The sequence below is a fragment of the Suricata suricatta genome, chromosome 8, assembly GCF_006229205.1.
Source record: "Suricata suricatta isolate VVHF042 chromosome 8, meerkat_22Aug2017_6uvM2_HiC, whole genome shotgun sequence".
NCBI lineage: Eukaryota > Metazoa > Chordata > Mammalia > Carnivora > Herpestidae > Suricata > Suricata suricatta.
This window is the reverse complement of record NC_043707.1, coordinates 40,380,790-40,398,329: the sequence shown is the minus strand read 5'-3', so window position 1 is coordinate 40,398,329 and position 17,540 is coordinate 40,380,790. Positions and strand designations below refer to the sequence as shown.

Sequence of the window (17,540 nt, the reverse complement as noted above, 5' to 3'; positions counted from 1 at the left end):
ACTTTAGCTCTCATGCATTTATGTCTTTGTGCATGGTGTGGGGTAAGAGTTTACATCCTTTTGAGGGGGTGGATATCCAACTTTTCCATCACCATCTGTTAGACTTCTTGTCTCTGCTGAATTGTCTAGGCATCTTTTTGGAAATTCATTTGACCATAAATGTGAAAAGAGACTCTATTCTGGTTCTACTGATCTATATATCTATCCTTACACTGCTATCACACTACCTTGATGACAACTTTGTAACAGATGATGAATCAGGTAGTGTATATCCTCCAACTTTGTTCCTTGTTTCAAGACCTCTTTTTTACCAATTTCTTCACAGAGCTGTAGCCAGAAGTCCCTCCTGGCCATATATATAGTTTGGAAAGTTTGTATGACAACTTATTTGTCAACTCTAGTATAGCTTCCTAGTCTGTCGAATGAGAAAGCTCAATAAAATCATAATAACTGGCCAAATTTGCATATTTTGTGGGTTTCTATGTACTTAGGTGATTACAAAAATTATCTAACAATGGTCATACCATTATAACTAATTAAAATGACACTTTTGCATCATTATTATCTGTATTAATATCAATAAGAAAAAATAAATACCTATTCATGTCTGCTGTCCCAACCTGGTTTCACAAGATGTATTTTTCTAGATTAGATGAATAACATTGGTAGAAAACAAAGAATAAACTTAGCTACTGATGGATCTCTTTTTCTGACCTGGGCTGATATGTTTTGGCTATTCGGGAATTACATGACTCAATAATCTCAACAAAGCCAAGGGAAACAGGCTTAAGTATTAGTGGTGTAACAGCTCTAGCTCTTCACCTGTGGTTGGTAGCCAACAGTAGCCACACAGCGGTGATCCACAAAAGTGAAGATTCCTTCAATGTTGTGCCGAGAGATGAACTCTGTTGGTTGACAAACATTACTCATGTCTGTACAGTTGGGGGAACTGGTAACCTGAAAGTAAAGAGATAAAAACAAGTAAAATGATACCACTCTTTACAGATGCATCTCCTATCTCCCCATGGTCATATATGTAAACATGAGGATCCCAGTTTAAGGAATATCAGTGTTTTCATATCTCATTCTGGAAGGAAAAACTACAGTCACAATTAGCACATGAGGCCTAGCTCCACTCCCACATCTGTACTCTTTACCAACTTTGTAAAGAAAGATAAAAATGCATTCAACCAAAAACTCACCTACTGTCATTCAGTTTGACTGTGTTCATTATTCAGATTGGAAAATTGTAGTCTCCAGTAACCAAGAAACTTATCTAACTTTATGAGAAGAATCAAAATACTTCCACTAGTCTAGTCATGTAATGACAAAATGAAAAGATCTGTCTTCTCCTTATAGAAGCAGAAGAAATGAGTTAGAAAATTCAGCACTTGTAAAGTATGAAAGATAAAGGGAAAAGATCTCCCTCCTCTTCTCATCCTTTTCAGATTCTTCTAAACCTAAGAGAAGCAAACTATGAATGCCATAGTCTTCCAAATACCTAGAGTTTATGAAATTCTTCATTTGTATTCAGAGAGTAAAATAAAAATAACATGAACAAGTCCTGAGGAGATGTCTCCTCACTGAAAAGGGATGATACAGGACGTCCAAGGAAGATGGTGGAGTAGGAGGACCCTAAACTCACCTTGTCCCATGGATACAATGAGATAAAAGCCGTATCAGCGTAAATAACCCAGAAAACGACCCAAAGACTGGCGGAACAAACTCTCCACAGCTACCTATAGAGAAGAGGCCACACTGAAAAGCACAGGAAGGGCGGAGCTACATGGACCCACTAAGTGGACCTGTGAGACGGTCTGCAAGACTGTCAACAGAGGGAGAGAAACATTCTCTCACACCCGGGAGCCCCTGTGGAGAAGATAAATCCCTATAACATTTGACTTTGAAAACCAGAGGGGTGGAATTTCAAGAATTCTTACAAATAGCAGGGCTTAAAACCTGGAACACTAAAACAATTAGCAGTCTCAAGGGAAAGACGGAAGAGCAAGAGGAAGCTGGAAGCACAGCCTGGAAGCACCACTACAAGAAAACACCTGAGGTTATACAGGAGGGAAATGTGTTTACTAATTTCAGAGCATGTGCTGGAGGGGCAGGGATCATTGGGAAACTTCTCCAGGAACAAAGGAGCTGGCGGGTGCCATTACCTTCCCCTACCCCCAGCTCAAGCAGACAACTGGGAGCCAGTGTGGTACCAACACTCACTACTTCGCTTGCTAACAGTGTGCCCCACCCAGCACTGCCCCCCTCCCCGCCCCCCGGCCCCCAACCAGGCTGCAGCTCCAGGTTTCCTCCCAGAGCAGAACCCTGCAAACCCTGCTAACACTTTGCACTCTGCCCACGCTTTCTCCCATGGTTCAGTCCCATGGCAAACATCTGGTCAGACTCAACATAAGCCCACAACTGGGTGACCCCAGACTAGCCTACTAACAACACAGGGACCAAACTTGCCCACAACGGACAAAGAGGCACTGCAGAGGCCCAGACTGAAGCAAAAGCAGCTCAGCCACAACAGCAGGGCACACATAGAAGGCACCCCTGAAACACCAGATTCTGGTGAACAGGGAACACTGAACTGCAGGGCACTACAGGACCTCTTTTTTCCTAAGGCCACTATTTTCACGAGCAAGAGATGTAGCTGCCTTTCCTAACACACAGAAGCAGATAGAGAGATATGTTCCAAATGAAACAAGTCAAAATCACAGCAAGAGACCTAACAAAACAGAGCTAAAGTAATATGCCTCATAGAGAATCTAAAGTAATGGTCATAAAGATACTACTGGACTTGAGAAAAGAGTGGAGTACCTCAGTGAGACCCTTAACAAAAGTCAGAAAACATAAAAAAGAAACAATCAAAGATGAAGAACTCAATAACTAAAATTAAAAATACACTAGATGGAATAAATGACAGACTAGAGGAAGCAGAAAAATGAATTGGCAACCTGGAAGAGAGTAATCGGAGGCACTCAAGCTGAACAGGAAAGAGGGAAAAAAATTAAATAAAAAACAAAAATGGATTTAGGGAACTCAGTGATACCAGCAAGCTTAAGAACACTCACATTACAGGGATCCAAGAAGGAGAGAAAAAGTGGCAGAAAATTTACTTGAATAAATAGCTGAAAACTTCCCAAATCTGGGAAATTCAGATCCAAAAGGTACAGAGAGTGCCCAACAAAATCAATATAGGGAGGTCCACACCAAGACATACAGAAATTGGCAAAAAACAGAGAAAAAAGAGAATTTCTAAGCAGCAAGAAAAAATATATACATATAACAATTAGTTACATATAAAGGAAAACCATAACATAATGAGTAGATTTTTCAGAAGAAACTTTGTAGGCCAGAAGGGAACAACATGATATATTCAAAGTGCTGAAAAAAAAAAAAAACCTGCAGCCAAGAATACTCTATCCAGCAAGGCTATCATTCACAATTGAAGGACAAATAAAGTTTCCCAGACCAACAAAAGTTAAAGAAATCATGATCACTAAACCAATCCTACAGGAAATGTTAAAGGGGAATCTTTGAGACAGTAAGGAGGATTAAGAAAAAGTATAAAAAAACACAAAAGCAGTAAAATTAAGTATATTTATAAAAATCAGTCCTAGGGATTCTCAAAATAAAAGGTTGTAAAGTAGAACACCATATATATAAAATGTGGAGGGGAGAGGAATAAAGAATGGGTTCAAACTAAAGTGATCATTAATTTAATATATGCTGCTATATGCATAAAATGTTACACACAAACCTAATGGTAACTACAATTTAAACCAGTAATAGACGTGCAAAAAATAAAGAGAAAGGAATCCAAGTATATCATTAAATAAAGCCAACAAACCATCAGAGGATATAGCAATAGAAGAAACAAAGCACTACAAAAACAACCACAAAACAAGTAACAAAATGGCAATGAGTACAGGCCTATCAAGAATTACTTTCTTTTTTTTTTTAAGTAGGCTTCACCCCTAACATGGGGCTTGAACTCACAACCCTGAGATTAAGAGTCAGATGCTTCACCAAGTGGGCCAACCAGGTACCTCAAGAATTACTTTCAATGTAAATGGACTAAATGCTCCAATCAAAAAAGACACAGGGTGACGGAATGGATAAAAAAGCAAGACCCTTCTATATGCTGCCTATTAGAGACTCATTTGAGACCGAAAGACACATGAAGACTGAAAGTGTAGGGAAAAGCATTTATCATGCATGCAAAAGGAAGTGAAAAGAAACTGTAAAGAGGGTAGCAATATTTATATTGGACAAAATAGATTTTAAAACAAATGCTATAACAGGAAACAAAGAAAGACACTATATCATCATAAAAGGAATAAACCAGTAAGAAGATATAACGATTGTAAATATTTATGCACTTAACATATTGGGAGCACCCAATATATAAAGCAGCTAATAATAAATATAAAAGAAGTAATATAGTAATATATATATATATATTTATATAGAATTATATACTAATAGTAGAGGACTTTAACATGCTACTTTCCTGAATGGATAAATCATCCAAACAGAAAATCAAGTATACAATGGCTTTGAATGACACACTGGACCAGAGGGATCTAACAAATATATTCAGAACATTCCATCCTAAAACAGTAGAATATACATTCTTTTTAAATCCTAGAAGAGAGCACAGGAAATAATTTGACATTGGCCAAAGTAATATTATTTTAGATATGGCTCCTGAGGCAGAGGAAACAAAAGCAAAAATAAACTACTGGGACCACATCAAAATAAAAAGCTTATGCACAGCAAATGAAACAATCACCAAAACTAAAAGACAACTTACTGAATGGGAGAAGTTATTTGCAAATGACATTTCTGATAAAGAGTTAATATCCAAAATATATAAAGTACTTATACAACCCAACACCAAAAACAAAACAAAGAAACAAAAAACCCAAATAATCTAACTAAAAATGGACAGAAGACATGAACAGACATTTCTCCAAAGAAGAACTACAGATGGCCAACAGACCCATGAAAAGATGCTCACCATCACTAATCATCAGGGAAATGCAAATCAAAACCACAATGAGATACCACCTCATATCTGTCAGAATGGCTAAAATAAGCAACACAGAAACAAATGTTGGCCAGAATGTGGAGAAAAAGGAACACCTATGTAGTATTGATGGGAATGCAAACTGGTGCAGCCACTGAGAAAAACCGTATGGAGATTCTTAAAAAAAATTAAATAGAGAACTGCTATATGATCCAGTAATTGAGAACTGCTATATGATCCAGTAATTCCACCACGGGGTATTGATGCAAAGAACACAAAACCACTAATCCGAAAATATACATGCACTATGTATACTGCAGCATTATTTATAAAAGCCAAATTATGGCAGCAGCCCAAGTTTCCATCAATAGATGAATGGATAAAGATGATGTGTATATATGTATGTGTACATACACACACACACACACACACACACACACACAATGGAATATTACTCAGCCGTAAGAAAGAATGGAATCTTCCCATTTACAACATGGATAGATATAGAGAGCATAATTCTAAGTGAAATCAGAGAAAGACAAATACCATATGATTTCACATATATGTGGACTTAAAAAACAAAACAAACAAAGATAAAAAGAACAAACACAAAAACAGCCTCTTAACTACAGAGAACAAACTGGGGGGGAGTTGGGTCAAGGCATAGGTGAAATAGGTGAAAGAGATTAAGAAAACACTATTTTCTTTCCAAGTGTTTATTTAAATTCGTTAGTTAACATCCAGTGTAATACTATTTTCAGGTGTAGAAATGTACTGACTTATCACTTACACACAACACCTAGGGCTCATCACGAGTGTCTTCCTTAGTACCCATCACCTATTTAACCCATTCCCCCCACCCAAAAGTTCACTTATGATGAGCACTGAGTAATGTACAGAATTACTGAATCCCTCTACTGTATACCTAATATAACTAATACACTAATAAATTAATATAACACCATATGTTAAACGTATTGGAATTACACTTTAAAAAATAAATGCTCAAAGAAAACTGAAAAAGAAGAAAAAAGGAAAACAAAAGAGATGATATAGATGTGGAAAATTCAAACTTGCCTGTAGTCTGCCAATGGCCACCAGGCAAAACTTGCTCCCCTGGCCAGCCTCTGGATCATCATCTGGAAGGGAGACACCTACAGGAAGGTGAAGTTAAAAGGTTTAAGAGGGATTTCAAACGCAATTGCCTTCAATTCAGATAGAAAAAGATTTAAAATATATGTAGGTATGAAGAGACTACAATAGAGAATGCTGAATGATAAAAATAACAATAACAATTACACAGAATTTACCATATATACCAGGTACTGTTTTAAGTATTTTTACATATAATAATTCATATATTTTACCCATATTAATTACAATAAATTGCAGAGTACAAATCCCACCCTAAGTATTCTTAAAAACCATGCTGGCCAAACCAAACATATATGAAGACAGTTATTCATTCTGTGACCATAATGACAGGCAGATAACAGGTGTCTTGCCCAACCTGTTTTCTTGTAAAGTAAGCAAACAACCACAAATGAAATGAAACAAACACTAATAGTTATTTATGTCCTTTGGAAAAGAGAGAAGCCAATGTTTCAATATTTTTTGTGGAAAGGGAACAGACTGCATTCTCTCTAGTCTTTGCATTTGTATCTTCTTTTTACCAAGAAAAATAGTATTTCTTTGAGAACAATACAGAAATATGAAAGACCATGTATACTGCAAAACAATGGTTTATAGCGTATATAAACTAAAAAGTTCAAATGTCACTACACTTAATTTTTCTTAATTACATTTAACTGTCATTTATTGAATGCCTACTATATGCCAGGCCCTGGGATGGGTGGTTTTCTTATATTAAATTTAATCCTCAAAAAATTAAAATGTTAAAATCTCCAAACTATAGGTAAGAAAACTGAGGGGTTCTTTTTATAAAGTCAAGCAACTTACCTTAAGTTATACCATTAGTGAGTAACAATGCCAGAAGCAAATTCAGGTTTTTCCAAATACAAAGTTCAATCACCCAAATATACACATTTGCCTCCCTTTTCTCTTAGTTCTCCTCTCCCTACAATCCCACTTCCCAATCATACCTATTCAACAGGGAAGTAATAAAGTTGCTAGGATCTGGAAATTCTAACAAACCAGTTTAAAAGGGTGACCCCAGGTGGCCCGTTAGCTCAGTTGGTTAGAGCCTGGTGCTAATAAAAGGGTGACCCCTGCACCCTTCGCACATTCCCTGTTTGACTTCCAGTTCTAGTAAAGCTAATCTGCTCACATCTTGATTTAAAGCCTTTACAGGGAATATCCCATTTACAAGTTACTACAATCCAGCCATTTCCCTCTTTTCCCTCAAAGTCATGCTTCTACTTTAGATAGCTTTCTCAAATTAACTGCATTCAATGTCAACTGTTTCTCTGCACACAAATACTTAGGAAATAAGGATTCAGTATATATTATTATGAATCTGCACATTTAAAACTGCATTCTGTAACACGCCAACATTGAGTCATTTTCAAGTCTGAGGTAATCCATCTCCTCAACAGGAATATAAAGGAGGTGCAGGAGTCTGTCTGCTTTTTCTTTCCTATTTTCCTATAGTTTATACCACAGTACGTATCACATATCCGGTACATGACAAATGTCAGAGCTATTTTCTCAGGCTCTGTGAGAAAGCTGCTGCACCACAGGAGAAATCCAACTTGCCTACCTGCTGGGGGCCAGGCCTTGATATAGCCTGTGCAGTGGACCACCACAAAATGAGCTTCCCCATCCTTCACAGAGCCGAGTCCATTCCTAGAAGAAGTACATGAGTGAGGAGAAAACCCTAGCCAGTAACATTTAAAAGGCAATGCTGGCTTAGTACCTTTAACTTTAGACTCTCGGATGTTTAGAAAACTGGTCACTTTTTGACCTCTCCCACCCCAAAGTGACCACCATATTTCTGAGCCTTGCCAAAGTAGAGCAACTAAAAGGTGTTACAGCAGAAAGTAAGTTGGTAAAGTGGCAGGGCAACTTCTTTAAAACAAGATGAGCTCAGGAAAGTATTGCTAGAAAATTAAGTGAGAAATAAGGGAGGAAGGGAAAGGCTGCTGAAGGAAGTAGTACATACAGTAAGACAGTTTAAAAAGCGATGATCCCTACAGGAACTGGGCCATCCCTCTGGTTTTTCACTCTTTAGGATCTCACCTGCATCTGTTCCTCACAAAGCTCAGCCTATTTGCGGAGACTGGGTCCACAGCGCTACTGCCACACCTGTTTCAAGGAACAGACATTAAAAAGCAATTACGCCCTGCTATTAAAGAACTTTCCATCCGCTAACAGCCAGATAACAGGCTCTGGATACAATGAGACACAGAAGGATAAATAAATTACATTTAGTATTTCTACAACTTGTAACTGTCCCCAGAATCTGAGGCTCAAAATGTTTCACACATTCTTCAAATGCAGAAATTCTCTACACTGGGGCCAGAATACTTTTTATGTAAAGGACCAGATGGTAAATATTTCAGCTTTTGTGGACAATAAAATCTGTTGCAACAAGTTAACTCTGCCATAGGGGCATGAAAACAGCCACAGACAATAAAACAAATACACATGGCTTATGTTCCTATAAGGCTTTATTTGCAAATAAAGAGTAGTGATTTGCAGACTCCTGTCCTATACCACAACCCAATCCATTTGCAACTTTTCCTTATTGTTTATCTTGTTTCTGCCTCTCTGCATAGACCATGTCCACATGCTAGGACATTCTCTCCCACCCTTTTCCACTTTCCTTTTCTCCTTTCTTTAAAATAATACTAAGCAGAACTTACACAGAGCTTAATATGTGCCATGCACTATTCTAAGCATCTTTACAAATATTTATTCATCTCATTCTCATGACAACTTTATGAAGTTGATATTAATATAATTCCATTAGACAAAATCACAACACAAAGTAGTCTCATAATCTGTTCAAGGTGCCAGAAGATACTAAATGGCAAACTCAGTAATCTGGTTCCAGAAGTTATTCTAAACCACTAAGCCACATAATTTTCAATTCCATAAATCTCTCAGGAAACCTTTCTTAATATCCTATTCATCATTTCTAATAAGCATCCTTAGTAGATAGCATAAAGTAATAAATTTCCATTATACAACCTGAACTTATTTTGTGACTTTGAGATCTTTTCTACCTGTGTAGAATGCACCACCATACTTTCTTCAGAATACTAAAATGTATAATGTATAAATAGTAAATACTAACCAAAAGATATAATAAAGTAATGACATTAGTACATGGATGTTGTCTTGTGATGTACTGGGGGAAAATACAGGTTTTGAAATCCAATTACTGTAGATTAAAATAAAATTCTGGAGCACCTGGGTGGCTCAGTCAGGCAAGTGTCTGACTTCAGCTCAGGTCATGATTTTACAGTTCACAAGTTCGAGCCAAATATCAGGTTCTGTGCTGTCAGTGCTGAGACTGATTCGGTTCTCTGTCTCCCTCTCTCTGCCTCTCTCTCAAAAATAAACAAACATTTAAAAAGTAATAAAATAAAATCCCGTATTACGCATTATCTATATAATTCTGGGAAGTTAATTTTTTGAGTTTGTTTTTTTTTTTTAAACAGCAAACTAGGTACCATGAAGAACAGATGTGGGAAATGAGATGACAGCAATAACTTCCTAACATGATGTCTGGCACAGGAGGAGTTCATTAGAATTGAGTTTCCTTATCAAATACTTTATTCTGTTACAATCCATGTGGTGACAGGCAATTTAATCCAACTAGAGCTTGGATTTAAAAGTTTAACTCCTCTAACCAGAAATCAAACCCTCTGCTCCTATTCCTATGTCAAATCACAGTCCTCAGCCTGACACTCACCTCATACGGCAAATAAATGATCTCCTTGAGCCCATACACATCCTCATGGAAGACTGCTGGCCTTCCTTTTTCACTGTTCCAGTCTTCAGATCAAGAATACGCCCTGAAAAATGATGTGAAGAGGAATCTGGAATGTGTTCTTGTATGTGGGGAAAAGCGGGTGAGACACTGGAGGCAAAGGTAAGTATCCTATTCACCCTCCAATCTCTTTGCTTATAACAGAATAGGCCAAGTAGGGAATGGATTTTTTTCAAGTCTAAAATTGCTCAATTCCCATCAATGAATCTTATACTTAAGCACCACTGGAGATAACCTTATGCAAGGAAGGAAGGTAGGCGTGGAAAGTATTGTTGGTAAGCAAAAGGCTAGGCTATATTCTTGGGTCTCATCTCATACACATGCATGTACACATGCACAAACATGCACACTGAGGGAATGTCATTGTTTAAAAACAAATATTTTTATATGCTATATTTACATGCTATATATAAGTATTCTATATTTATATATAGAAACACATATCTGTTTCCAGCCAAAACTGTTCCTCCCTTTATTATATAGAAACAAATAGCAACTTTTGGGGAAAAGAACTAGAAAAATAAAATCCAAAAAAACCTAAAAGAAGGGAAAACTAAAATAACATCAATAGTGGACTTTCTTGTATTTTAATTACCAGTTTTGATCGACTTCCACTTTAATTTTTTTTCCAGAGTTGCTTAAGGAGCATTTGTGTTTCCTATAGCCAAACTGTGACAAAGGACTAAATAGCATTAAAACAGGGGTGGGGCGGGGGGGAACAGAAAAATAGTACAGATACAACCAAAAAGAAGAAAGGAAGGAAGGAAGGAAGAAAGGAAGGAAGGAAGGAAGGAAGGAAGGAAAGAAGGAAGGAAGGAAAGAAGGAAGGAAGGAAAGAAGGAAGGAAGGAAGGAAGGAAGGAAGGAAGAAAGAAAGAAGAAAAAAACCTATATGGATAACCACTCCCCTCTAAAATAAAAATCTATTATCATAGAACCCAGTATAAAGCTAAAGACATGCACAAACAGGTAGGAAAAAAAAACCTGGTAATTACCCACACAAATAAGACAGAAACATGAAGAATTTAATTATTTTAAAATGAAAAAAAAAGCTGACTATAGATTTGGTTTTTACTTACTGCATTATTTACATTAAAATTAAACTAAAAAAATTTTTTTTAACTTAAAATTGGGGGCGCCTGGGTGGCTCAGTCGGTTAAGCTTCCGACTTCGGCTCAGGTCAGATCTCACGTTCGTGGGCTCGAGCCCCGCGTCGGGCTCTGTGCTGACGGCTAGCTCAGACCCTGGAGCCTGCTTCCAGTTCTGTGTCTCCTTCTCTCTCTGCCCCTCCCCCTCTCATGCTCTGTCTCTCTCTGTATCAAAAATAAATAAAATATTAAAAAAAAACAAACTTAAAATTAAACTTTTATATGTGCTCTGTCGCTAAAGAAACATTTTCTAAAGATAAGCTATTAATTATATTATCAGCATGTGGATAGAAAAAACTGACTATATTCATTAGAGAAAATTCTAGAAGCCTTGCCAGATTTAATGAACAAATTAAAGAGCTAAAACACCTCTTCCTCTTCTGTTTCAGAAAAAAAGAAAGGATTTCCCATTCATTTTCCATCCACATACTTCGTACCTGTCAGGGCATTTTCCGAAGTGGAAAGCTGCTCACGAAGTTTGTCCACGTCATCTGGATGCACCTGATCATAGAGCGTGCTACCGAACCATTCAGACTGTGGCTGGTTCAAAACAGGGGTCACTGAATCAGAGACATAAACCACCCGACCTGTCTCACATGAGACAATAAACAGAAAGCCATCCGCTGCCTCCAAAATCAAATGTTTGAGTTCCTGTCCAAAGAAGAGAAATACAAGTGAATACTGAACTCTTAAAAGCCATGTATTATCCATGGAAAGAAGTAAGACGGTACAGGCCTTATGTATCTCTCCAGAGGCAATTGCTGGAAGGCCACAGCTTTACAACCTAGGTGTAACTGCCTCCATGACAGCCTTTCCTAATCAGTATTTTTTCATCCGCTCTGTGTTACTATCCACCTTCTCCTCGATCTCAGGACTCAAAAAGGGGAATACAAAAGATCACCACTAACAATAACTGAGTTCTTGATTTCACCCCCTTTGGTCTCCCTTTACAATTCTGCTCTACAAATATGCTCATTTTAACTCTCTTTCCCCTCGGATCCATAAACATGACTAAGATTTCTCAATTCCATACAAATTTGTCCTCAACTTTGCCCAAATCACCTCTTTTTCAGTGCTAAATTTATGTTAACAAAAATGTTATATTTACTGGCTTTATTCTCTTATCTTTCAATTATTTCTCCATCACACTACAATCTTCACTCTAAACCATTCATGTTATTTGCAGGAGGTTATCAATGTCCTCCTAGCTGCCAACTGAAACCCCCTTTCCTGGATCTTATCATGTTACTTGATGTCTTCTGCAGAATCTACTAATGTTGTCCACTCTATCAAGTTTTATTTTCCTCTAGCTTCTACAATACTGTCCCCTTTTTGCTGTACTTCTAAATGTCCCTTCTCTGCTTCAGGCTCCCTTCCCTTTGTTCAAGTATAGGTATTTGCAAACTTATATATTAAGTTCTCTTTTTAGACCATACTCTCTCTCTGAGAAGTCATATATCACTCCTCCAAGCTATGAAATGATACCCAAATCTACATCTTTAGACTTGCCTAAAGTTATCTTCTTTAGCTTTAAACAGACCTGAATTCCTGAACTGCAACTATCTGTTAAACATTTCCACATAGATATTCTAACAGCAATTCAATTTCAACATCTCAAAACAGATCATTATCTCCCCCTCCAAAGAACAATCCTCTGTGCTCTTCTAGCATTTTTTAAAAATTTTTATTTATTTTCCAAGTGAGAGAGAGAGAGATCATGCACAGTGAGGCAGGGAGGGCAGGGAAAGAGAGAATCCCAAGCAAGCTCTGTACTATCAGGCCCAACTCGGGGCGGGGTCTCACAAACCAGGAGATCATGACCTGAACTGAAATCAAGAGTCCTCTTAACTAGCTAAGCCACCCAGGCACCCCTAGCATTTCCTTTTTTGATTAACACTATCACCTTCCTCTCAGGCTACAAGACTCAGGATCTAATTATTCTCCCTTATGCTCTAGTGAGAATTCTGTTTTATCAATTCCATTTTCAATACTACATCACAGTCCTTGTTATTTTATGCCAAAACAAATGAAATGATCTCCCTGCTTTTATTCTCTCCAACCTAGCCTTAAAATGCTACATTGGCCAATATATTTTTATGGCTTCCCAAGGCTTAAAAATTAATATCTAAATTCTGTAACATAATACCTAAATATTGCACCATCAGGTCTCAGCCTACCTATTATCCTCTCCCAAGGCTTGCTAAACTAACTTCATTTGCCTTGAATAACCAAATTATTCTTACGAGACATTTGCTAGAGTTATTCCCAATACTATTCCCCTACTCTCTCTCCTTCCATGTTTATACTTCTACAGGACTTAATACAGCACCCTTAGGATAGAAATGATTGTGTGTTTATACTGTGATTTATTTATTTACCTCTTTCCACCAGTAACTATCTCTTATCTCTTTGTTTTCCTCTTTATCTCTTATCTCTTTGTTTTTCTCATAGCACACAAAATACCTGGTTAGCCCACAAAAGGTACATGACTGGAGTCGATTGAATCAGTATCTCTGTCTATTGTTACAACTGATTATTCCAAAATACATATATATAAAACCCATACTATTTGTGTGCTTTCATACAGACAATCCTATTTGGAAAATTATTATTGCTTTCTTCCAAACCACATTCCTTCCTTCTAATCCTCTGAAAAAAAAGGGTAACATTAAGGGTCAATTTTTCCTCCTTATATTTCCTGTATTTTCCAAATTTTTCTTCAAAAACACTGTTATTTTTTATTATTTTTAGAGAGAGAGAGAGAGAGAGAGAGAGAGAGAGAGTGCACCTACAAGTGGAGAACAGGGGCAGAGGTAGAGAGAAAGAGAGCCCCAAGGAGGCTCTACGCTCAGCACAGAGCCCCACACGGGACTCAATCCCATGACCCTGGAATCAAAACCTGAGCCAAAATCAAGAGCCAGGGGCCCAATTGACTGAGCCACCCAGGCACCCCCGCTGTGTTATTTAAAAAAAAATTTTTTTTAATGTTTGTTTATTTTTGAGAGAGAGAGACAAGAAATACAGATAGGACAGAGTGTGAGTGGGGAAGGGACAGAGAGATGGGGATACAGAATCCGAAGCAGGCTCCAGGCTCTGAGCCGTCAGTACAGAGCTCGACATGGGACTTGAACTCACAAACTATGAGCTCATGACCCAAGCCCAAATCAGACACTCAACTGACTGAGCCCCCCAGGTGCCCCCTCATTCCCCTGGTGCTACATTTAATAATTGAAACAGAACATGGCTTCTTTACTCTTAGAAGTTTTGCTGACCATCCTCACTCAGCCCTGGTCATTCTATTCACTTTAGCCAACCCTCCAGTATATGTTTATCTAGTCTCATATAAATTAAGTTTTAAAAAATGTTTTAGTGTTTGTTTATTTTGAGAAAGTGCATGCGAGCAGGAGAAGGGCAGAGAGAGAGGGAGAAAGAGAGAATCCCAAGAAGCTCTGCACTGTGAGCACAGAGCCCAATGCAGGGCTCAAACTCACCAACCGTGAGATCATGACCTGAGCCGAAATCAAGAGTTGGATGCCTAACTGACTAAACCACTCAGGTGCCCCAAATTATTAAAAAGGTTTTTCTTAATGTATTTCTTCTCTATGCATTTTCCTCTCATTTTTCACTTATGTGTGTATCCAGCCACTATTAAATATTCATATTTAGACTGACTTCCCTCCACTCACATATTCATATTCAGACTGAGTCCCTGAAAGGCTGAAATATCTTTACTTTCTGTATTTAACTCACTACACATACCAGAGCATATCTCTAAGGAACAATGACTGCCTTGTTAGATTCGTTTTATCACCAAATTGAACGCTGCTTCAGTAATAAGAAATAGATTTTTTCCATCTTCTAGAACCTGAAAGCCAATGAAGAGGACTAGCTCCATGGACAGAGTCATCTCTTCTTCCCATAGTTCCATGCTCTTTCCACCTTACATGCTGTACTCACGGGTGAAATCTACAATACCTTTAAGCTTGCCGAACAGTTTGCAGAAGCCTTCTGTACTTCTCACTGCTCCGATGCTAATAAATGTACAGCCAAGAATGAAACCACTTCCCCATGGTCTGAATTCTTCCTTAACAGCTCAATTCTTGAACTTTACGCAGTCTACTGACTGAGCTCTGCTCTGACTCCCAATACAAGGCACTAATTTGAATTATGGTTATCTATCCCCAAAAGATCAAAACTTTCAACAGATTCTAGACTCGCTCAGAGCTGTGCGTCCCATTGACCTGATCAGTGAGGAATGAAGGCTTGTAGGTGCCGTCAGTGGATGTATTCCCAGTTCCTCGCAAGGACTTCATGTGAGAGACAGCCATGCGTAAGATGGTTAGCTTGTCTGGTTTTCGAGCCAGGGCACTACAGGTGGGCACCATGTCCGACAGTTCTGTGATGTAGGCCGTCATCTTGTTCCGTCGTCGCCGTTCAATTTCACTATGATTTTCCCTGCATGGAGAGAGAGAGAGAGAGAGAGAGAGAGAGAGAGAGAGAGAGAGAGATGCCCCCCCCCAAGATGGTCACATGTGGCCATTTGAGAGCAGGAACAGTGATATAAATACCAAGTGAGCTGCTGAAGAAATGTGGAATTTAGATTTAGGAGTGCGTAAGTCTCAGAAGGTAGAGTCACATTTGCCAGCTTTCTCATGCAGAGCAAGCATGGAACAGAAGCTAACAAGGCAGACAAAGAATAAGCAGATACCAGCAATTCTACCTCCTGGAAACTTTACTTCCTCTGGAAATTACCAGTCCATCAGAACAAAAAAAAATTTTACAAAATTGTAGTCTTAAAAGATGTTGATTCACTTTAGTTCCTGAGAGATAAGTAATCTCCACTTAACGAATTCCATGTTTACTAAGGCTGAAAACAAAATTACCAGCTTTTTCCAACACAAGAAGGGGCCCAACAACTGATCCAAGAATCGACAGTATAGATTCCTTTGGTCTATAAAATGTTACTTGTTCTAAGCTTCTCTCTTACTCTCTTACAATACTAGCAGCCAGAATTGGAAGATTTTGAAGTTTTATTTGTCTCACTAATGCACAAAGTCCTACTTTCTCTATCTGGGTGTTGTGCCAGGGCACTGAGATTTTAAGATATCTACCAGAGGTCCCTTCTGGGTCCCCAGTTGGAACAAAATGAATTAGAGAGTATAAGTGGAGTAGGGAGGAAAAGGCCTGAAAACAGACAAGTTGGAGCTCAACAGAGTAAGTAGATCACATCTCCAATGCTGATTTCCTCAAAATCAAGAGAGAATCTTATCATTGCTACAAATAATAATACAGTAGTTTTCTCACTGGATTCCTGGAAAGCCCCATAGTTCCTCAGTATCTTCCATGGGGATGCCTCAGAGAGACAACCAAACAATGTGCTGCATTTCTGCTCTGCTTCTACTTGAGCAGCTCTGCTTTATCTTTTTTATTTACTTCCATTACCATTTAAGAATCCTATTAAATAAAAGTTCTTCGTGAAAAAAAGAAAACAAAAAACTGATCTAACATAAACTGATCTCTTTATGAGAAGAGGTTAAGCAGTTAATTAAGTGACTTTCCCAATGGCAGCACTCATTCCCAATGAATGCATGGTCTTCCCACCATACCCTGCCAAATCAGCTTTCGGATGAGTGAAAGAGTTGGCAGGAAATGGCAACAAAATGAGCTTGTGGCCCCTGTGAAAAAGTAATGATAGATAAGGGAGTGGGGGGGGTGGGGAATGTAGTAAAAACAGGTGCTGGTATCAATGATCTATCTCCTGCTGAGTGGTCCCAAATCACAGAAGCCAGAAAGTAGAAAAACTTGGGCACAACAATAGTATCATAGTATCTCTACATTATTGACAAGTCTCCAAAGACAGCTCTAAAGTCTCCTTTCCAAATAGCAAAAAGATCTCACCACATAGGTCCATATTTGTTAATATCCCTGAGAAACATTGTACTCTCAAACTTAAAGCACCCATCCTCCAAGTATCTGATAGATTTTTTTTTCATGAAATGCATGGTATTCTTTATTGTAAATTCCATATAAAGGGAGAAAGAGAGTTGGGGAGAGAGAGGGATGCAAAACCTGAGAGACTACTGAATACTGAAAATGAACCGAGGGCTGAAGGGGGCGGGGAAGAGAGGCGGTGGTAATGGAGGAGGGCACTTGTGGGGAAGAGCAGCGGGTGTTATATAAAAACCAATCTGACAATAAACTATTAAAAAATAAAATAATCAGAGAAAAAATTTTTCAGAGAATACTTTCATTGATTTTTTTAATAGTTTATTGTCAAATTGGTTTCCATATAACACCCAGTGCTTCTCCCCACAAGTGCCCCCAACCATGACCATCAACCCCCTCCCTCCCTCCCCCTCCCCCTTCAGTCCATGGCACGTACTCAGTATTCAGTAGTC

The 17,540-nt window shown here is 38.2% G+C and overlaps 1 protein-coding gene across 5 annotated transcripts in view; it reads right to left on the bottom strand.

Moving 5' to 3' along the window:
- Positions 1-17,540, bottom strand: part of ARNT (aryl hydrocarbon receptor nuclear translocator) — an 80,493-nt gene that overhangs the window by 16,239 nt on the left and 46,714 nt on the right. For all 5 annotated transcript variants that reach the window (XM_029946699.1, XM_029946703.1, XM_029946700.1 and 2 more), the window contains 7 exons: positions 15,384-15,597; positions 11,580-11,793; positions 9,918-10,020; positions 8,237-8,302; positions 7,758-7,843; positions 6,116-6,192; positions 823-957 (listed from right to left, as the gene is read on the bottom strand). In XM_029946699.1, the coding sequence (XP_029802559.1) occupies positions 823-957; positions 6,116-6,192; positions 7,758-7,843; positions 8,237-8,302; positions 9,918-10,020; positions 11,580-11,793; positions 15,384-15,597 (895 nt within the window). The remainder of the gene's footprint in view (positions 1-822; positions 958-6,115; positions 6,193-7,757; positions 7,844-8,236; positions 8,303-9,917; positions 10,021-11,579; positions 11,794-15,383; positions 15,598-17,540) is intronic.